Source organism: Ambystoma mexicanum, chromosome 1q, assembly GCF_040938575.1.
Source record: "Ambystoma mexicanum isolate Mex_15411 chromosome 1q, UKY_AmexF1_1, whole genome shotgun sequence".
Lineage (NCBI taxonomy): Eukaryota > Metazoa > Chordata > Amphibia > Caudata > Ambystomatidae > Ambystoma > Ambystoma mexicanum.
In genome coordinates, this window is record NC_090922.1 from 1,392,352,632 (window position 1) to 1,392,376,236 (window position 23,605).

At 43.3% G+C, this 23,605-nt stretch overlaps 1 protein-coding gene across 1 annotated transcript in view; it reads right to left on the minus strand.

The window, feature by feature from the left end:
* The window catches only part of LOC138548050 (cytochrome P450 4B1-like), a 384,495-nt gene that overhangs the window by 230,203 nt on the left and 130,687 nt on the right, over nt 1-23,605 (minus strand). Inside the window, exon 4 of the mRNA XM_069642252.1 lies at nt 17,518-17,645. Coding sequence (XP_069498353.1) covers nt 17,518-17,645 — 128 coding nt within the window. The remainder of the gene's footprint in view (nt 1-17,517; nt 17,646-23,605) is intronic.

Genomic DNA, 23,605 nt, shown 5'->3' on the forward strand with positions numbered 1-23,605 from the left:
GAAGGTTAACCTTTACTTACAGAATCACAATAGATTTAGCAAAATCTTCAAATCCTAATGATTACTTTCAAATACAAAAAATAAGGTTTATATTAAGATTGTGGGGATCCTTCAATGCATTTTGGGGGAAACCCTTCATCAGAAATGGAGACACCACTTTTCACAAAACATCTGTGTACAACTGAAAGAAAAATTACGAATCTTCAAGAAGATAAAAATGCATATCAGTGAAATATACAATCAAACCTTCAGAACAGTATAATACCACAACCAGAACCGTATGCCATCATTTTGAAATGTTGAGTTGGATTTCAAGGTATATAAATCCAAGATATCTAAACAATTAAGGAGAATAAACATCAACTACTCATTGTAATGTCCCTACCATGTTATTATAAGTCCAAAAAAACAGAATGAAAATGGCTAAAAAATGTATACTCAAAATATAAAAAGTACCCTCAAGCAAGAATTCTTAAACCTTTAAATACCAAGAAGTCTCTAGATGTACTCATCAGAGCAAAAAATGAACCTTAAAATGTCATGCCTGCATTGTCAAACCACATATCTCATCCAAAGTTGAATAGCCTAAAATGTGAAACTAGTATCTCTCAAAATCAGAAAACTATTTTTTTTTATTTTTTATTTTATTTAAACAGATTGTATGGTTTCCTTATTTGAAACCTTTAACCTGAGCATGTCCGTTCTTTCATCATGATTCTTCGTTTGGTATACAGTATCTTAGTAGCAGTGCTTGGTAGCATCTTATTAGTCCTGGGTTATTTTGTTGATCTCCTCTGGTTGCTTAAGGATTAAAATCACTAATTTTATGAGTGCTAATGTCTTTTTCATTTTTTCTCCTTCTACAAGAGTCCTCCACCACTCATCGACATTCCTTGTCGTGTAGCTTCTAAGGATGTCCCCCAAGCACTGCTCTCGTTCTTTCCTTAAACCGATACACTGTAGTATGAGGTGTTTCAGAGATTCTATCTCTCCTTTTTTTTGCACATTCTGCAGCTTTCCCTGATATCCAGCCTTTTTCTTCTTTGTAATATTTCTCCTGATGGTAAAATGTTCAATCTGAATCTCAGGAAAAGGTCTCGGAAGTACCAATTGGGGAATAAAGTCAGATAGCTCGGGATCTGATTCAGTTTTCGGGGCTGGGCCCAGAAGTCTTCGTAACTTTTATAGTTACAGTTATCTTCCTGGGTTTCGATCCAATCTGCCAAGTATAGTTTCTTTTTAGTTTTGTCTGGGTTAATCCATAAGTCATCCTCTGACTCGCTGAGGTTCACTAGGATCCCTCGACATGACTTTTGCCAGACTGTTAGGATTACATCGGATTGATCTTTTAGGGCTTTTTTCAACACCCCAAATCCACCCGTAGTGTTTTCCTCAAGACATTTCCGATAAGAAAACTATTAGAAAAGTAAAATTCTTCTTAGAACTAAAATAATATAAAGTACAAGCTCACATAAATCTGTGTAACGCTTATGTAGGTAAATGACTGTCTGCAGTAGGAACCGAGCATGGCGAATAGCTCACAATTTCAAAGTCACAAGTTTTCCTGTGTTAATTAAAACAATGGGGCCAACTCTGTTATCATTGTCAGATTCTATATAGCCAATAGGCGATGCCATTTTTAAGTAACTTAACTTGACCAAATCCATGTTAATATACCTAGGTTTATAATATGTACATGTAACTATGAGAAATACAAGGACGTCAATCATATGTGTATCATGTAGAATGACCAGCATGTAACAAATCAATTAGAAAACATAAACCCACATCGGTTAAAATAGTTTCTCTCTCAAACTCACTATGTTCCCTTATTAACTCCATCTTTAGATGGTTACAAAACAGTCAGCTCCAAAAGGAGCCTCACATAAAAGTAAGATGATAGTAACGAGATACAAGCCAATCAAACTGGCTAGTAGCATGAACAATATACACTATTGGGAATTAGTAGTAGTAGTCAACATCCATTCCTGACAAATGTGTCTCCCACTGCAACTTCATGATCACAAGTTACTGATCAATCTTGTTTATGCGAGTAACAATAGTATTTGCAATAAATTTACAGCTACGTAAAACATCAAAATTTTTGTCGCCATCAGTTACAAACCAAGCACATTTATGTGAATTATAATAGTCATTTTAACGCCTTTTAGTGAAGTGATTCGATCATCAAAGGCAACTAAATAATCATAGATTTTAAAAAGAATGTAGTTCCCAATCACTATTCATTCCATTTGATTGCATAGCTGACATTTTCTGAACCCAAAATACTCTGCGCTAGTAGACTCGTTAAGCCACTGCCTCTACTCAATGACTTTACCTCTTCCAAAATAACAAATTGTAGAAAAAAACATGCTCAAATACAAAGTGCATTGCTACCGAGAAGTTCAAATTTTGAGTTCTAATTTATGCTCAGTCCATCTCAATTTAGTGTTGCGAGTCGTCATTCTTACGCAATAGATACTGCAGGGACATTTCAATGCTTGATGTTTCATATGTTGCAAAACTTCTCCGAAATATCAATTTCCCTGAATAGGGATGTCTGTTTGAAGGACCCTTAATCACATTATTACAGTGTGGATATCGGAGACAACGGTTAATTCCATTCTTCTTAGGATCTTCAACATAATCTCTTCTTTTCCCATCTCTGATGAAACATTTCTTCAATGAAGTATTATTTCCTAGGGGAAAGGAGGGACAGTGCAAGGGCGGATGAGGAACAGTGAAAGTGGGGACAGAGAGGGACAGAGAAAGGGGGTATGAGAGCCAGCCCAATGGGATGAGGGATAGCTCAAGGGAAAGCAGGGGGATAGCACCAGAGGCGTTGCTGGAGTGAGCTGAGGGGGCTATAGCCCCAGGTCTTTTGGTTGTAGCCCCAGATAGAAGCTCAGGGGCTGCAACCAAAATATTAGCTAGCCCCGAGTCTTGACAGTCCCGACATTAACCTGGATCTTTTCAAGATCTAGTAACACCCCTGGACAGCACAAGGGGAGAGGAGGTGCAGCACAAGGGGGAAAGTACCAATAGTGGAAGGGTGAAGGAGTGACAGTGCAAGGGTATGAGGAGTGACAGTGCCAATGGGAAAGTAGGGATAGTGAAGGGGGGGAAGCAAAGGGGAAGAGGGACAGAGCAAGGGAGGAGGGACAACGCAAGGGAGGGAAGAGGGACAGTACAAGGGAGAAAGGAGGGATAGTGCAAGCGTGAGGACGTACAGCACAAGGTGGAGGAAAAACCCCACAAAGGGGGAGGAAATATGGCACAACGGGGGAAAGACTGCACAAGGGGCAAGGGACAGCACAAGAGGGAGGAGGGACAGCACAAAGGGGGAGGAGGGACCGCACAAGAGGGGAGGAGGGAGGGACAGCACAAGAGGGGTGGGGGGCTGCAAAAAGGTGGAGGAGGGAAAGTAAAAGGGTAGACAAGGGAAAGCATTAGGGGGACAGGGTAAGGAGGGCCAGCACAAGGGGATTAGGAGAGAAAGCACCAGGGAAGGGGGGACAGCACCACAATGGGGAGGAAGGACGGCACAAGGGGGCAGAGGAGCAGCACAAGCAGGAAGAGGGACAGCACAAGGGGGAAGAGAGACAGCACACGGACCAGGAGGGACAGCACAAGGGAGAGGAGGGCAGCACAAGGTGTTTGGAGCGGCTGCACAAAGGTGGATAAGGGAAATTATAAGGGTGAAGGAGGGAAAGCACCAGGGGGAACAGGGAAGCAGGGCAGTGCAAGGGGATGAGGACGAACAGTACAAGGAGATGAGAAGGGATGCACAAATGGGAGGAGGGACAGCACAAGGGGGAAAGGATTGACAGCACAAAAGGAGAAAAAGTGACAGAGCAAGAAGGAAGAAGAGATGGCACGAGGTAAGGAGGGACAGCTTCGACAAGTAGAATGGGATACTTCCAGCCTTCTTAACCTTTGATGTTGTAAGTCTTTATACTTTGATTCCACAAATAGCAGGGTTAGAAGCAGTGCAATGGTTTCTACTTAATCATGGTATCATGGATGCAAAGCAGATATTTCTGAAATTGATACTAAACAATAACTTTCTCTGCTTTTCTGCTCAACATTATTTGCAAATTGCCTGCACCTCAATGGGTGCCTGTATGGCTCCAGTTGACACACATATTTTTATGAATTTTATTGAAACATGATATATTATGGGTGAAACGAGAAGGCTATTGCATATAATATTTTATTGATGATACGTCAATGAAATTTGTTTGATATGGCAGAGAGAACATGACTATTTAAGAACCTTTTTTGACTATATTAATGATGTACATACATACAAACAAAATCTACTATTTGCATGTCAAGAAAATGTACTTCTTCCTTACTATCATAGTAAAGAAGAAGTACATTTTCTTGACATTCAATCATGGTAAAACACATTTTAGACACTACTACAGTCTATACAAAACCCACTGATAGACATAATTTCTTTCAGTCTACAATTTTTCATCCACTAAAATGGACTTAAAACTTACCATATAATCAATATCTTCGAATTAAAAGAATAACATCTGAAAATGTGTTGAAAGAAAATCTGAAACTACGAAAAAAATGTTTAGCCAGAGGTTACTCGGATTCCCCCTTAAGAGGTATTGAAATCAAAGTTTCTGGTATTGAAAGGAATACTTTACCATTAACTAGGCCTCATGAAGATCAGCAAAATTTTGTTCATGTAACAACCTATCCACATCAGAGCCAAGCAGTGAAAGCGCTCGTCATCTCAAGTTGGCAGATTTTTCATATGATAACATAACCGCTGAGATATTTTGAAGTCTTTGCAAATTTGCATATAGAAATAATACTTCATTGAAGAAAGGTTTTGTCCGAGCAGAGAAAATATGAGATTATGATGTAGATACTAAGAAGAAGGGAACTTACCCTTGTCTCGAATGTCAACACTGTAATAATGTAATTAAGGTTCCTTCAAACAGACATCCCTACTCAGGGAAATTGGTATCTCTGAGATGTTTTACAACATGTGAAATTCAAACGTTGTTATTGGCTTGAAATGTACCTGCAGTTTCTATTATGTAGGCATGGCGACACACAAAGCTAAACTGAGATGGACGTAGCATAAGTCTAACTTTAAAATTCTAAATACTCAGTCCCAATAGTTGTTGAAAAGAGCCACACTTTGGCAAAAAAATACAATTTGTTATTCTGGAAGTGGTAAATGGATTTTTCATGAAAAGTGGTATCCCCATTCCTGATAAAGGGTTTCCCCCGGAACACATTGAATGATCCCAGGACACCAATCTTGTTTCTCTGAATAAAAAATAAAATATAAGATAAGAAGGAATAAAACCTTATTTTCTTGAACTGTAAAAATCATTAGGGCGTGAAGATGTTTTTATTTAATGGATTGTGATTCTGTAACAATGTTTACTTAAATTAATTATGTAATTAGCTTGATGACTACTACATTGTGCAAATATACTATTTTTTTTTTTAAATAAGATGAATATTTCTTTTTTATCAAATCAGCATAAATACGCTTGTCATTCATTGTCTTGTTTCATCAATAATGTTATGCAATATTTTCACATTGTGATAAAGATATTCATTAACAAATGGAGTTTGAAACCAACTGAAAATCTCATTAGGGGCGTTTTTCCCTCTGTGCATGCAACACTGCTTCTACAGTTGATTCTGTAGGGCTTTCCTATTTTATATAGGAGCTACAGCAGTAAAAAATTAGCAAACGTGGTATCTTTGAAAAACTGTATGCAGCGTTTCCAAAACTCTGCATATTTTATTTGTCATGATGGGTGAAGGGCTCCCTCCAGTTCACAGCAAGGTTCCCTTTACGGGCCAATACTGGTTTTCTTTCTAACATTTTCACCTCTCATGTTCGAATGAGGAAGATAGTTCAGATGTGTAGAGTAGGTACCACTTATATTGGTACTGGGAATTCCGGTTACTGTCATTTCAATTTCAACCATCTGTGAGCCAACACTCCCTTATTATTTAATGATTCAACCTCAGTGGATGGGAAGATCAGGGAATGGTCAGCAGTGTGACATTCCTCATTGGGGTGTGGTGAGCCTTGGTGCTGCCCCTTAATGTTACACCGCTCACCCTGCGAAGCGCCTCCCACCCAGCTACTCTTACCTTAATGTGTCTTCCATCTCGTGCTTTCCGGCGCTCTCACTCCTCGGCTGGAGTATGGCGCCTCTAACCGCACTGGAGTTTCCCTCAGCTCTGCTTAGCTGGGTCACAGCATTCCATGGGGGAGGGGAGTAGTTTTGGGCAAACCGCGCATGCGCAGGCTGCCGCATTCATCACTCTGCGCATGTGCAGTGTTTTGTGCGCTTGGCAACGACAGCTTGCGGTCCAAGCTTTGTTCATGTATTCCAGTAATGCCCGGCTTCCTCATGTCTTAACGAGGTTGGTTCTCACCCCCCTTATTGCGCTCTTGGAATCTTACTCCTTGCCCTGCGATCCTTAACTTGACCTTGTTTCTTCCCCATTGACTCTTGGTCCATCTGTTGTTCTGTGACTCGAGATTCTGCTCTGTTGTCCCCTGCCTCGTAGTTCTGCCCTGCTCCTCCCCTGCCTTGTGGACCTGACCGCCTCCCCCCCTGCCTCTTTAGCCTTCAGCCCTGTCTTCTTGGCTTTTCTCTCTTTCCTCTTATTTCTCCTGCCTTTCTGCCATACCCTGTTCCTTGCCTATTCATTATCCTGGTCCCTGGAACCCTGCTGGTTTCATCTTCTGTCAGCAGAGACCCCATCTGGACCTCACCATTCTCCTGACGTCTCTGCCTCCCACCTACGTTGCAGTCAGAGGTATTGGACATAAAGACACTACCAGGCCTTGCCAGTCAGTGCTTGCACTGTTCCTGCACCATGTTAAATCCTGGGAAGAGCCATCCCGTGGTATGGGGAGCAGACTCAGTACTCCCCAGTTGCACCCTGGTGAGTCCTGGGTTGGTTTCTCACGTTACGCAAACTTCACTACACAGGAAAGTCTGTCATCAACAGCACAAACTTCAGGAAAACCGGGTATGCAGCGCCAGCGAGATGCATTGCTTAAAGGAATGGTTCGCCCAAAAAATGTTATTCCCCAAAAAGATGGGCAATAATGAAACAAATATACTCGCACTTTTTTTTTTAAGTTCCTATGTAAAATTTTGAGCAATTCAAGCTCAAAAATTGGAAAAGCAACCACATGGGCGCATCCATTTTGTGAAATGGATGCCCGCCTGTGCTGGCTTTTGCTTTTGCTGCACTAATTAAGGAAAAGCCAGCCAGCTGTAGTAAACAAAAGCTACCACTGGGTGGCTTTTCCTTCATTAGTGCCGGGACTCGGAGGACGCGGACTGGATACTACAGGCAGAAAAGCTGCAGCTGCATCTCGGTAAGTGCTATTTTTAGCACTAGCTGCGTTTTTTTTCTACATTTTCCAGGCTGGAGGAGCCCGGAAAACTTAGAAATAAAACTGCAGCTTTAAAAACATTGTATTTATGTTTGCGGTATCTTTTGAAGCTACCGCAAACATAAATACAACGTTATTGTGTTTGAAAACGCTGCGGTTTTTCTTTCTAAGTTTCTCAGGACTTGCATGCTTTTTAGTTCATATTACACTGTGTGATGAATCGCAGGTATTCGCCCCTTCACCAAAATGTGGATCAAAACACTCCCTAGGAGTTGAGGTAAGTGGGACCTCAACGCGAGAGACTCCCCTTTTGGGGACAAGGATGTCCATTGCTGTGAGGAACTCCCTACACCTATGAACCTAACTGCATACATGTGACTACCTGATAAGCCTCAGAATGTGGCATCCGTATCTTTCGCTTAAGGCAATGCAAGACGAAACCTAATAGCACCAGAAAAGAAAGATGTCTCTTTAATGCGACACACATATACAACTGTGCTGAGGAGGGAAGAGTAGCCTGATGCTCAGGGGAAGCCCCAGGATATCACTATGCCGAATGGATGTGGAGCAGAGGTTAGTCGCGGAGCACGCAACATTTGGAGAGATGGAGACCTTGAGAATAAGACACCAGAGAACTGGTGCATGCCAATACAAGAAGAGTCTTGCGTCTACCGATAGATGAGCAAGCAACCCAGTGGTGGCGTGACCACAAGCTGGACGTGGTGGCCAGGACACCCCAGGAACAACAATGCTATTGTTGTACAGGAAGCGAGGGTCGCTTCACGCCAGCAGCAACAGTACAAAGCAGGAGTCCGATGTAGACCAGAGAATGAGAAGCCGAGCAGCAGAGAAAAAGCAGTCCTGAGCGAAAGTCGAACCCAACCACCGGTCCCTACCTACCAAGTAAGGGGTGCCTCGGGGACAGGGAGAAGCACAAGGGCCGTGGGATATCTCTTTCTATCAGAAGAAACTTGTCCAAGTTCACAAAACGAGTTATCAAGTACAGAACAATATTATTTGAGAAGCAAAATGCCTAGAAGACAGGTGCTGAGGCCACACACAGTTGTTATATGAACAATAATTGGAGAGATACCCAAACCAGAGGTGAAATGCCTAGAAGAGAGGCAATGCATCAATACAGTTGGGGGAGAACCAGTAAAGAAAGAGACTCTCAAAGTCTGAGAAGAGATGATAATGGAAGTGTAAAAAGGGGCAGAGGAAAACCCCTATCAAGTGCCCCCAGGAGAAGTCCTGGAAAGAAGTTGCCAATAACTATTAGAGTAGCAAGAAAGGTTATTGTAAAGACATTTGGAAAAGAAGATCACAGAACGCAGGAGAAAGAAAAGAACTCTGGAGGAGCCACAAGCGTTGATCACAGAAACTATCTGTTCCACGGAGGGGTGGAATAATTCAAGACTATTAAATTACATGGAGGGGAGACCAGGCAAAGACAAATCATTCCCTTGCTTTATTTAAGACGTTGGACATTTGTGGCACGGCCAGATAGAGTATTTTGGATGGAGGACATTTGACCTTATGGCAACAGACAAGCGCCTTTTAATTTTATTTTTAGATAGGTAGGGAATTACCTTTAGTGATAGGGAAAGCTAGGCATTCTACTTATAATTTCAATAAACACCTAAATCATGTCTTCCGAGTGTCCGGCATCTTCTTCCGACCCGCCACTACTGATAACTATTTACAAGTTGTTGTATAAAAGCATATGACATTAGGCTGAAGCCCTGAAAACATACATAGTGATTGGGGGCATATTTTATCAAGAACAATATATACACACCTTACTGCAGAGTATATCAAGAACATTGTACTTTTTGGTTTTCAATTGCTTCTTTTTTTTGTCAATAGTTTTCCATCCCGAAACTTAAATAGCTTAGGAAATGGTTTCAGAAAGATAAAACCAGGGAATTCTAGGTAATATTGTGAGCATTTTCATGTTTGCTGGCATATTATGAATCTGGAAAGTGTGCTGTGGGCGATTGGTTCCCTTGTCAATCTTTCACATGTGGGGGATGTCCGGGTTGATTGTATGGCCACAGTGACTAGGCCATGGGTAGCAGATTCTAGGGGCAATCCTAAGTCAGATTGCCTAAGAGAAGGAGTGTTTGTTGGTTTTTGGAATTTACAAAGATCTACTTTCCTATATTGAACCGTTGACCTTGTGGTAGTAGTAAGCCTGCCCTCTTTTTATTTAGGGAATTTTGGATGTAGGGCTGTGTAGGCTAGGTGAGCAGTTGTAAACATTCATCAGTCTTTGATAGGAAACCAGGAGAGAGGGAACGTTGTCATATTTTTTAGTACCAGAGAGTCGAGCTGTCATGTCTTAGACTGCTTTTAAAAGCAATGGCTCACAATTGGGTGGCTTATTAGTATAGCATTTTTGTTGTCCAGTCTAGAAAGCTTGAACCACTGATCGCAGGACGAGGTCAGGGATAAATCTTTTTTATGTTTCATAGAAAACTAGCTGATATACCCGGCGTTACCTAGACTTTCATTCCCTCATAGATATAGGCAGCTCTGCAAAAGGTGGTGCCGATTGGTGAAACGGTGTGGATTTGTATAAGGAACAACGCTTCGCCAAGCCATACACCCACAAACACATTTTGACTTTTACTGAAACCTGGGGAAAGGGTGGGCGGTCCAAATAGCATGCAGCTAGAAATAACCGGAGAGTTCCAACAGGTGACTGTGCAAAATTTGGTGCAGATTGGAGAAACAATGCGGAATTGTACAGAGAACATGCGCGTAATGTAGCCAGTAATGTCCGAATTGCACAGGGAACATACGTGAAGCCACAAACCCACACCCACATTTTCTATTTTGCTGAAATCTGGGTACAAGGGTGGGGTGTCCAGATGTTATGCAGCCAGTAATGACCGCAGAGTCGTAACAGGTGACTCTGTAATATCTGGTACAGATTGGAGAAACAGTGCAGAATTGTACAGAGAACATGCGCAAAGCCACAAACCCACACATTTTCACACATATATGTATATAGATGTAGTTGGCAATGAGCTCATATTGTATGTTATACAGTAAGCCTCTACCACCTATATAGCAATACATCTCTTGCAGGCAGGCGGTACCAACTGGTAACAGAACATTACTGAGTGCTCTGGGTGGTTACCAACATGTACCCCCTTCTTGCAGAGACCATCTATATGATCATTAACCCCTGGGACCAATATCTGGGGAGCTGAGGGCACATTTTCTGTTGGAAGAAAGAGCCCATGACCCGACTGTGGCCTAAATGAGAAAGAAATGCCAAAGAAATCCAGTACTTCGAATGGATTGTGTGGTCCCACGTATTCCTCATCTATGATAGTCGTATCTCACCAGCTCCGCTGCTCCGTAATTTTTTTTTCACCGCTGGGCGCTGTGCACGAGGTTATGGCATCGATGTCCCTTGAGGCCACCATGGCGTGTTGACATCACTCGTAGTACAAATAGCTTGTGCCGTGCCCGTTGGCTTCAGTTCCGTTTTTCCGAGCTTTGCTTCGAGACAATGGCACGATTCGTTTTTTCCTCGAGAAAAAATGTCCTCTTTATCTACCCATTCGACCCCTAAGTCGGGTTTCAAAAAGTTTCATGACTGTGGGACAAAAATGTCCATCACAGATCCTCACCGCATTTGCCTTTGGTGTCTGGGTAAAGCCCTTCGAACCGACGGCTGCGGCTTCTGTCAGTCTATGACTGAAAAAGCTCTTTGCGAACGAAAAGGTAAATTGGCAGTGGAGCAGGAAGCTTCAAAGGGCTCTTCGAAGAAATACAAAAAAACGGGGAGTCCAAAGTCTCCACTCGGCATAAATATCCGAAGAGGTCTCGATTAAGGAGTTGGTCGAGATATTCGACTTCTTCTTCTAAGAAGTCGAAGAAGAGACGTCACAGGTCTCCCTCTTCGTCATCTGACACCTCCATGGAGGTTATACGATGCCCGACTAGGATGGATTCCCCCAGCAAGTGGAATGCTTTCAGGGTGGAAATGATGCAAATCTTTGAGAACACAGCCTCGACGCCCTCAAAAGTGTCTTGCAAGAGTCAGACCCTGGTCGTTCCCTTGGACGATGCAGGCAGGTCAAGAACTACTTCGGCAAGTAGGAGACTCGACATTCTCGACCAGACACCACGACGTCGAAGGCTTCGACCTGGGGATCAAGTCAATCTCTGGTTCTGTCGAAGAAACATAAAACGTTGAGACTATCAATGACTTCATCGACGCTGATCACTTCGACGCCGAATCAAAGGCATCTTTATCAAAGAAACCGTTGACGCCTTCAACGGTTCCTTCGACTCCCTTGAGGCAAATTCCGGTACAGGAAACAATCTACAAACCTGTACAGAGGTTTGACTTTTTTAAGTCAATGTCCTCTATTTTTGAAGAGGAAAGTGCCTCTGAGGGGGAAATGTCTGTTAGGAGTCAAATAAGGCTCTAGAGAAGTTCCTGGGGAACTAATTGACCCTGAGTCAAAGTTGAAAGACCTCTGCGACTCCCTCAACTCTGCCAGTGGTCTTGATACATCACCAGAGTTGGAGTTTGCAAAACCTGACCCTTCACAACATGCTTTTTCAGGGTACAGGAACCTTATGAACAGGGTGACTGAATTCATGGGTTGAAGCAGGGCCTCACCAACCTTCAAGCATGACAGACATCCTAGATCAGGGTCTGCAAAAAGACCCAGTTCTACCCTTCCATAGGGCCCTATAAAGGAAGGTAGAAGCTAACTGGGAGACTCCTGAGTCTGGTTCAGCTATTAATAGGTGCTTTACCAGAAAGTATAGACCATCTTCCAGTGACCCCGATTATCTCAGGAAACGCCTTACACCTGAGAGCTTGGTAAAAAGGCTGCAACTTCTTCCAGACAGTCAGCCTATCCCTCGATTCCCCCAGAGAGGATAAGAAAGTGGAAGCTTGGGCCTGCAAGATGTTTACCTTGGGCAGTATGGCCCTAAATTCTGCGAATGTCACCTGTACCCTTGCCAGGTCTACCTATACCCTATGGGACTGTATTAAAGGGGCGGCTGAGCATATTCCAGAAGATGAAGAAAGGGAAAGCTTTCTGAATATAGCAAAGGATGGCAATGAGGCGATGGGGGAGTGTCTCCAAGCAGGTCTGGATACTGCTGACAGCATCAGCAGATCCATGGCTGCAAGCAAAGTACTGTGCAGATTTGCGTGGTTGAAACAGTCGGGGTTTGCACCGAATGTACATGCCAGGCTTCTCAACATGACTTTCAACGGCTCGAGGTTATTCAGCAGCAAGGCAGATGAAAACTTGGAGAAGCTGCAGACCCTTAGCGCCTCCATTCAGCTACCTCAGCAACCTTATTCAGGCTCATCTCCCTGGAGAGGTCACTCTTTTCATTACCACTCATCTTTTGGAGTGGTAAATCAGCCTCAGCAGCAGCATCTTTGCCCTCCGCTACTGCTGCAGCTGCCTCTCAGCCACTCTGAGGCCTTAGCCCACAAGACCCCGGTGGGAGGCAGACTCAGCATCTGAATGAATGGCGGGGCATTACTTCAGATGCTTGGGCACTGGAAACAGTATCCCAAGGTTACTGCCTTCCTTTTCTAAAGAAGCCTTGGGATCATCCACCGGGAGCCAGCTCTGTCAAAATTCCAGATCCACTCTTGTGCAGGAGATATCAACCCTGCTAGAGAAAGGTGCAATAGAACATGTACCTGTAGCGGAGAGGAACAAGGGTTGGTATTCCCCTTATTTTTGTATCCCCAAGAAGGACGGAGGACTGAGATCCATCTTGGACTTGAGAAACTTGAACAATATCCTCAGGAAGGACAAGTTCAAGATGGTTGTACTTTCTCAGATCCTTCAGGCTCTCCAACTCCAAGACTGATTGGTATCATTGGACCTTCAGGATGCTTACTTTCATGTGCCAATCCATCTCAAGCACAGAAAGTACCTGAGGTTCGCGGCTCTCATTATCAGTTTCGATTTCTGCCATTCGGGCTGACCTCTGCCCTGAGGGTTTTCACCAAACTGATGGCGGTGGTGGCAGCGAGTCTCAGGAGAGGGGGGAATTCACATCTACCCCTACCTGGATGATTGGTTAATCAGGGCTCGTTCACCCAAACAGGCCCAGGAACATCTGAGGATCACCTGCCACTTCCTCCACCAACTGGGCTTCTCCCTCACTTACAAGAGGTCCCATATGATACCATTCCAAAAGCTCCAGTTCATCCACGTGGTCTTGAACAATTCCTTGGGGAAAACCTCCCCTTCCGAGGTGAGAGCTCAAGACATTCTGCAGATGGTAACAAAATTCCAAAATGCCCAGCGTCTACCGGCCTACGATTTTCTGAGTTTTCTCAGCCTAATGGCATCCTGCATTTGCCTGGTGCCAGAGGCCAGATTCAGAATGAGATCCCTTCACTGGGCCCTCAGGACACAGTGGTCACAGTTTTCAGGGAATATGTCAGATCTTCTGCAAGTTCCGAGCAGAGTTGCTCAAGACCTTCTATGATGGGCTTGCAAGGACAATATTCTCAAGGGAGAATCTTTTTGGCAGCCTTGGCCGGAGATAACTGTAGTGACGGACGCCTCACTCATGGGGTGGAGTGCCCAAGCCAACGATCTGACAGTCAGCGGTTGTTTGTCTCCATCGGAGTCCAAACTACACATCAACCTTTAGGACCTGAGGGCAGACTAGCGCTGAAGGCCTTCCTGCCGTCTGTATGGGGAATGAATGTCCTGATAATGACGGACAACACAGTGGCCATGTACTACCTCAACAAGAGAGGAGGCGTAGGGTCACTACCACTGTGCAGAGAGGCAATGCAGCTCGGGTTCTGGGCAATACAAGAAGGAATCTCTCTGTCGGCTGTTCACCTAGCCAGAGAGCAGAACACAGTGGCGGACGCTCTGAGCAGGCTGAGCATAGTCTCCCACGAGTGGGAACTAGCTTTGGAAGTCCTTCAAGAGATCTTTACCCTTTGGGGAACCCCTCAAGTGTCTGTTTGAGACTGAGTAGAATCGGAAGTGCGAACAGTATTGCTCAAGGGAATTTCCTCCGAGAGGACCTCTAGGGGACTTGTTCGAAGTGCACTGGGAATTTACACTCTTGTACGCGTTTCCTCCAGTCCCCGTCATTCCTCATGTAATCAGGAGGTTGAGAAAGTTCAGGAAAACCATGATCCTAATTGCTCCGGATTGGGTCAGAAAGACGTGGTACCCGGACCTTCTGTACATGTCCATCTGCTCTCAAATACGTCATCTACAAAGAGAGGATCTTCTCTCGCAAGAGGAAGGTCCGGTTCTCCATCCAGAGATCCAGACACTCAGCCTTCACGCATGGTTTCTGAGAGACTGAGATATAAGGAATGTGACCTCACGGATGACGTAATGGAGATTTTGCTTTTGGCCAGAAGGCTAGCAACAAAATCTTTGTACCGGTGTCGTTGGAAGAAGTTCAGTAACTAGTGCAAAGACAAGAATGTGGATCCTTTTCAATTTGGAACTTCTATGGTACTGCCCTTCCTATTGCATCTGGCCAACCTGGGGCTCCAGGTTGGTACAATAAAAGGATATTGTGCTTTCCATCTATAAGCGCTCCTCTGAGGAGGTTTCTTATTTCAAGATTCCATTAGTTATCCAATTTCTGAAAGGACTGAACGTGTACCCTCCAGTACCATTTCATGTCCCAGCCTGGGATTTAAATCTTGTGTTAAAGTTTCTTATAGGCATACCCTTTGAGCCTTTACATTTCTGCCCATTAAGGCTCTTGACATTGAAAACTGCCCTTCTTGTGGCACTAATATCAGCCCGCAGTGTAAGTGAGTTGCAGGCTCTTTCATGCAAAGCTCCTTATTCTATTTCTCATAAGGATAAGGCAGTTCTTTAAGTTTCTTACCAAAAGTAGTTTGACTTTCACTTGTTGCAAAAAATAATACTTCCAACTTTCTACCCTCCCCCTCATTTGGGCAAAGAGGAGGAGAGGTTGCAAAGACTGGACACAAAAAGGGCTCTGAATTTTTATATAGCGAGAATGGCAAGAAAACTCCATGATGATCAACTTTTTGTGGGTTATACTGGTCCTAAATTGAGACTAGTGCTAACAAAGCAAACAATATCTCGCTGGATTACTCTAGCTATTGTGGAGTGTTACAAGCTAGTGGGGAATGAACCGCCGGAAGGGCTTAGAGCTAATTCCACGAGGGGCACGTCTACTTCCGCGGCTCTTCAGAGGGGAATCCCCGTTATTGACATCTGCTCAGCTGCAACTTTGGCGTCAATTCATACCCTTGTTAAGAATTACTGCTTAGATTCTTCATCTTTCCAAGAAAGCCTATTTGCAAAAGCAGTACTTCATTCCACCCATGATAAAGCTAAATAGTACTCCTGCCTCCTAATTTCTTACTGCTTTGGGAGTCTATTATAGATAAGGAATACGTGGGAGGAAACAATCCATTCGAGATCCTTCTTGGACTTGAGAAACAAGTTACTTACCAACTGGTAACATTCTTTTGCCTGGATGTTCTTCCCACGTATTCCTCAATGCCCCACCAAACCTACCCCGCTGTACAATTTGCGCGATTTACACTTCGCGTTGGCGAAGAGCTTACAGTCTGGGGCATGCCTGGATGGTTCCTCGATTTATTTAACGAAAACATAGAACTGAAGCCAAGAGGAGCAGCACAAGCTATTTGTACTACGAGTGAGGTCGACATGCCACGGCGGCCCTCGAGGGACATAGACGCCATGACCTTGTGCACAGCGCCCTTTGCTGAAAAATAAATTCCAAAGCAGCAAAGCTGCCAAGTTACGACTATCGTAGATGAGGAATATGTGAGAGGAACATCCAGTTGAAAGAACGTTATCAGTTGATAAGTAACTTGTTCTGCCAGAGTCCCACTCCAATTACCCTAGGCACTAGTCTGTGGTAGCCGAGAAGTGAAGGCTGAGACAAGGGAGCAGTGTTGGGCCCCGACCATCAAGCAAGCCAAGGTTTATGAATCGTGAGAGGGTGGGGTAGTTGGGGTCCCGAGGAGGATTATATGCTGTTAGCAGGCAGGTGTGCATGAGATCAGCCTTCAGTTTACCCCAAAAGCGGTCTTACAGAGGCAAATAAAGCTTGCATTTCAAGCAATCCAATAGGTTGCATATACCAACCAGGGCGCCAATGAGCTATAGGAGATGTTCTGCTATCGGGGCACATTCAAGGTTTTGCTATAAAATAAGATTCTTAAGATTTAGATTTTGACAAAGGATTTTGAAACTGCACCTCACCACTACTATAATCAAAATAAATTGCTTATTAATAGTATTAAGTACATTTCTTAAAGAGGATTCTGGATTCTTTTATTTTGCCCAATAATAATTGTTATATTAATGTATTCCTATACATGTACATTGAAAGTATAAAGGTTTTAATTGTAAACTGCATATAATACTTAAAAACAAATAAAAGAATTAATATAAATAAAAATCGATTTGAGAGGGATTATGCAAAAAAATGGTGCTCACGTATGGTCAGACATTTTAAGAATTCAAGAAAAGATGGCACGATACAAGGAGCTTAAACATATTATACTGAGGGAACCATTTCTAGGTGAGGGGTGTCATGGAGATACAGAGGTACGGGGATTTATACTGCAGTAAGATTTGTGAAGGTTTAAAGATCAGGGCTGCGTCCACAGTAATGGTGGAAACTTATTTCAAAGCTTGTGTCCCAAGACTATGAACGGTAAAACAATTTCTTGGCCAAGCAGAAGCGATGAATGGCTAAGAAGCTAAAGACTTCAGACCTCATCCTTCTCAATGAGGGCAAAAGAAGTTGGTGATGAGTTTTCCCAAAATACAACTATGGGAAAGACAAAATGATGTATATATAAATAAGTCTATTGTCCTCTTCCTCATTTGGTTAATTTAAGTCCCTTGAGGCATTACACAATCCTGTAGCTTGACAAGCTACAGAGAGGAATTTCATTGTCATCATCTCTACAGTTGTAGCTTTCCACAATCTATTGATTTATCTCAGTGGTAACTTCACAAACAAGCAAATAACAAGTCCCTACATTGTTGAACTGCAACAATAACCTGTACCAATATGATCATGAGAAATGTTTTGCCTCATACCAACATCACTTTTGTAGAGTCGGACATCAGTTTCACATAGGGTTTTAAAATGTCATAGTGAAATGCAGGAGTCAACAGTTTACGATGCTGGAACCACTTCTTCCCATTGAGGATCAGCAATCCATTTCCTAATAAAAAAACAAATAATGCATTATTAGGACTGATTTTCTATACCCTGGCCTGGTGGACAAATGTATAAAAGGCCAACCCATATGTGACAGGAACAACTCTGGGAAGCTGTAGCCAAACCCGTTTAGGTAGCAGTGCCAGGCGGTCTAGGCTAAGTTCTTCAGAGGGGGTGAGCTTTTAAAGAATACACAATGAGGTCACACATGGGAATCACAAATTACACTTAGACAGGTTGTATAAAAATACAGTTATTTAATTATGGCCAAACTACACTATAGGAAAATGACTACAAGCAGGTAGATGTATCACACAACACTATTAAACTAAATACATATATACATCCACTTGGTTCAAATGCATAATATAAATCAGATAAACCTACAAAGGAAAGGTTAGACAAGTATTATGCACAAAAAGGTCCACAGAGATGATCTCTAGCTAAAATTGTCCAGCCTTAAGTTACCTGGGGCCTTCTGCCCTACTGTTCAGGATACAGTTCCACAGAACTCAGGGTGCAGGAAAAAATGCAGGTAGGGTCTCTGGGGTCCGGTGAAGGGTTCTTAAAGGTAGGTTTCAAGATGCTCAGAAGTCTTGAATAGGCAAGCAATGGCAAAGTAAAAAGTGTTAGAAATAGGTTTATTATAAGCCCATTAACTTATAAAGGGAATATAGGGGTAGGGTAAAATCTCTATAATTTACCCCCCTTATGCCGAAATTTCCCCAGAGTTGGTAGAACAAAGGAACGGTATACTACATTGCCTTTCTCACCAACATCCGTGGTCCTCAATATCCAGGGGTTGCAGGTTCGAGCTCCACTCCGGTTGCTGTCTTTTAGCTGGTGCAAGGACTCACGGTCGAAGAATGCAGAAAACCTCGATGCAGCACCCCTCTCAGGACTGGACACAAGTCAGGTAAGTAGGTTGCGGATGGTGCACACTGCGCACTGCAATGCAAACGGATTCAGCATCTGCGGTTGGACTTTCCCTTCTCTCTCGGGTCACATTTGTGCTAGGATGCCAAATTGTCCCAGGAGGTAGTCTTGCTGTGGCAGCTGAAGGTCTACCAAATCTCAGGCCAAAACCCAGTACGGTGACGTTGCTAGTACGGTAGCCCAAAAACAAAGCTGGGTCAGCCATCGGACAGTTCCAGGGCACTTCCGAAGGCTGTCTTTGGCAAGGAACCGAACAGACGTTGGGAATGGATGGTCCCTCCACTCCAAGAGTCGTAGCACCTTCGAAGGACTACTAAAGATCACGAGCAAGACAGGGCTACTCCACAATAGCAGCAGAAGTTGGTTGCCAGACCTCCTTCAGTCGGGTCACAGGTCTCTTCGCAGGTCTCACAGCTGGACAGGATACTTGGCTCCTTCAGGTTTCTCCAGGATCTCTGAAGAATGGGGGCATGGGTCCTCTTCTTATCCTAAAAGCCAGGTAAAGCTGAAACTCCCACTAGCCAATAGAAGGACTAGCCCACACACACACCCCAGCAGTGGTCCAATCAGGACCACTGGCGGGAACATTTATGCATACCACTCAGACACACTGAAACCAGTATGCGGATTGGAGTCAGACTGACCCAGCCCACATCCTGCCAGCAAACACACACAGGCCTCCAGTAGCCCCCCAAAGTCTCCTGCTACATCAGGCACTAGAAGTCCTTATAAGGATTTTTCTGGCCCCTCAGACCAGGAAGGAGGCTAAAGAACAAGATGGCAAAAGAACAGGCAAAAGATCTTGTGGCACGACCATGTTTGACCAGTAGCCACAGTTAGTAGCCAAACACGGTAAACGTGGTAAAGCTACAACAAAATTCCCCAAAAAGTGGGGAAAAGTCACTGCTGCCACCAGCCCATCTTTTAAGCACACTTAGACTAACCAAAAATCCTCTGAGTGTTAGTCTAGGGCAAAACAAAAATGCACTCCATTGCACTGCAGTGTAAGCTGCTTTGTGCAATGAGAAAAAGTTACCACAAGTGATACACAAGCAACCATAATTAGTAACATAGTAATGCAACTAAGGGAAACACTGTTTCCCAGTACTGATAGCCTGAAGGACTGATCAGTTTCTCCAAAACAGATGAGCAAAGCCCAGTGCAGTGAAGCTTAACTCTTTACAGTACTGCAAAAAGTACAGGCCAGAGTCAAAAATAAAACCAAAACGTTTAGGGGTTCCATAAAGGTGGAAGTAAAGGTGCAGTACATGTTAATGGTAAAGGTATTTATATAGTGCACGATCACCAACGGAATTGGTCTCCAGGTGCTCAGGTGGCTCTGTAGCAAGAGGGCCGGTGGGTTAGGTTAGTTGGGTGAAGGAGTAGGAAAGTGAGAGAGAGAAGTGGTGTGATGTTGGCGGCTTCAGTTCAGTTTCCACCATGCGCTCAGCTTTGGTGTAAGTATCGGATCGAAGCGAGACCTCATGTGCTGTCGATGCGGTTTATGTGTTGTTTGTGATGGTGTGGTGATGTGTGTGCGGTTTTCTGGGCAAGAAATGGTTGTGTGGGTTTTTGCGTGACTGTTGACAGTGGTCTGCTGGACTTAGGCGTGATTTGGGCCAGGGTACTATTGATGGGTTGTCCTTTACCTTCCGTCTTGGTCTATGTATTCAGTCATTAATGTCGTCTTGTTATGGCTAGCTATCATTTTGTAGTTTGTTACGTCATAGAATGTCTTCCTTAGATTCTGTTTGTAGTTGGTAGATAGTTGGAGTCCAGGATCGGTGTCTTCACTCATCTTTGTTCCCAGGTATGTGTGTGCCCCTGTGGGTGTTCTTCTAGTTATGCAGTGAAGAGCCACGATTTGAGCAGTTTCCTGAATTGTAGGTGGTTTCTTGTGTTGCGTATATTGTTCGGTAAATCGTTCCATATTTTTGGTGCAAGGTGAGAGAAAGAGGATCCTCAGAATGTTCTCTTGTTGTAGGGTTTTGGTTCCAGGCGAATGTCGTTGCTTCATCTGAGCGTTCTTGATGGGTGATGTAGGTGTAATTTGTCTCTCAGGAAATGGTCTCAATTTGTCTCAAGAGAATCTTTCCTAACATGCATCAGGTCCCCTGTGTTGCTAACAATCACTTCCTCCAATCAGTCAACAAATCAAAAAAATATTTTAATGAAAGATAAACATATGAAAGCACAGATTTCAGACTCCAAGGCGAACATGTAAATTGCAGTGCTCAATTAATTTTAAATATTATCTTTTATTGCTATGGTTGTAAATCAACCTTTCAATAAATAATAACACATTCAATTACAGCTTTTATAATACTATTGACTTAGAAAAGGAGAGAGAGTAAAAGAATAGATGTACTAAACATAAAAAACTGGGGATAAACAAACAAATAATTACAAATAATCTCATAAAACATGTACATATCAAGCATGATTCTATATACACAATAGTATTTTAGCATAAAATCCATATAATGATTTTTACTTGAATCTGACCATTAATGATAGAATTAAAGATAAAAATAAAAAAAGAGTACAACTTTCACTTTACCACAAAATGAATGTAGCCTTCTCTCACCCTGTAATAATCACTTATCAATTTCTAGGAAAATTATATATCTTATTTGTACCATTGGCAAATTAGTGTGAAAGATTTTATACCACAATTTCTCTGATGTCAAATCTCTGTAGCATTCAAAGTATGGCTTAAATAGCACATTGCGCTGATGTACCAACTTTGTACCAACTTTGAACATTCGGTTAATAAATGCTGTAAAGTCTCGGTTTGATCTTGAATGCAGCAGAATCGGCGGATCTTGAATGCAGCAGAATCGGCAGAAGTTCTAACATTCCAGAATTTGATGTGGCCAAGCTTGGATTTCCTTAGTCTTACATAGGTAATTTCTTATCTATAAAACGATTATCTTTAAATGACTTTGGCCTGCAGTTTAAAACTTAAAGTACTCTCACAATTACGTGTGTGTCTGTTTTATTAGAAGTTGGAGTCTTTCCTCTGGTGTGCAAGCCACATGGGCCCTTCACTAACAAGCCAAACACAAATCAGCCACCATGTGCTGACCTATTTGAGGGAGCAGCTGCCCTATTTAAATATGTCCCACACATATTGCAGAGCGACGGAGAGGTGATGATGCAGCGCCCCGCTCTGGCCGGCTCAGTTTGCATGTGCAGCGAGGTGCAACAGGGCCCACTCGCACATACAAACGTGCAGTATCCCAGCCTGCATTTCCATTGGGCAATACAATGCTGGGGAAACAAAATAACCTAGCCATGCATGGCCCATAGGACATGCGCAGCTGGGGTATGAACTGCCAAGGGGAAACCTTGTTTACCCTTGACAGTTTAAGCCATCCCAGCGGCGTTCCCTCAGCTGCAATAAGCAGCTCAGACAATGCTCCTAGACTGGTGTGGCTCTTTCATGGTGGGCGAAGGTTTCGGTAGGTTTACGCTCCCTCACCCATTATGGACGAGCCACAACTGCTCTTGCACAGAAATTGCCAGTATCTGAATCTGTGAGTATGGAGAATGAGGAAAGAGTGGCAGATAGAGAAGATGAGGGGGGACATGGAAGTGGGACAGGAAGTGTGTGAAGAGAAGCACGAAGAGAAAGGATATTGTCAGTAAAAAAAAGCCAAATCGTTGGGATAGAGAAGGAGTTTCAGGAAGGGTCAAAAGGAAGAGGGGAAATAAGTAGAGTTAGAGTCTGGTAAAGGTAGGGAATATGGGTAGAAAGAGAAATGATAAGGTTAGAATGCTACAGTTTTTTGGCAGAAAGCAAAGCAAGCCAAGAGGAAGAATCAGGCAAGATGGCAATTAACCTGGGCCGCTGCCTGATATTAGGGTCACATGACCAACCTTGCATGGGCAGGGCAATGTAGCAGCCCAGGCCCGCTGCAGTGATGCAACCATGTGGCCTAGCAGTTTCACTCCTTGGATACCATGCCTTTGCCCAGATGGAGGAAGAGACCAGGTCCAGTGAGCAGGAGGAAGAGTTCAGCAGCAAGGCAGGAGGAATTAGGCAAGATGAGCGGCATGAGATCCACAATATCTCTGGTAGTCAGCTTGTCTCCTTCATTTTTCATTTGAAGCATGGGATACTGAATATCTCTGCTACTAAGCTTGACTGCTTCTTCAATCGTTTTTGGTGCATGGGATACAGAATATCTTTGGTAGCCAATCATCCTCTTCCTCAGTCTTCTTTTGCATCATGGGATCTGAACTATTACTAGTCACTTGCTGGTCTCCTTATTCAGTCTTCATATGCATCATGGGATTCAGAATATCTCTGGTAGTCAGTGCGTCTCCTTATTCAGTTATCATTTGGAGCATGGGCTCAAAAATGTCTCTGAGTCAGCTTGCCCTCTTCTTCAGTCTTCACATGGACAATGTAATCCAGAATAGCTCTGTGCATTTGCTGGTGCCCTTCTTCAAACTTCATTTGGGCCATGGGAGCCAGAATATCTCTGGTAGTTATCATGTTCCATTCTTCAGCCTTCATTTGGAGATTGGTGTACATAATATCACTAGTATCCAACTCATCCCCTTCATCTACTTTTTTTGCATCATGGGATCCAAAATATTACTAGACATTAGCTTGTCCTCTTATTCAGTATTAATTTGCATCATGGGATTCAGAATATCTCTGGTAGTTAGCTCATCTCTGCCATCCATCTTCGTTTGAGGAATATGTCCAAAATATATCTGTTAGTTGGCGTGTCCACTTGTTCAGATTTTATTTTGATCACTGGGCTCAAGGCATTTCTTGTCATTAACTCCTCCTGTACTTTAACTATCACTTGGACTATAGGGTACAAGATTTTACTAGAGTGTGGGACCCCCCTTCTTCAGTTTTCAATTGAATTCCATAATCAGCGATATCTCGTTCAAGTGGTTTCTCCCCATCTTCTGTCCTTGTTTGTACCAGAGTGTCCTTAGCTTTCATGACATCTGATTAATGCCAGTCTTCAATCTTCACTTGAGCAATGGAACGCATGATGTCCC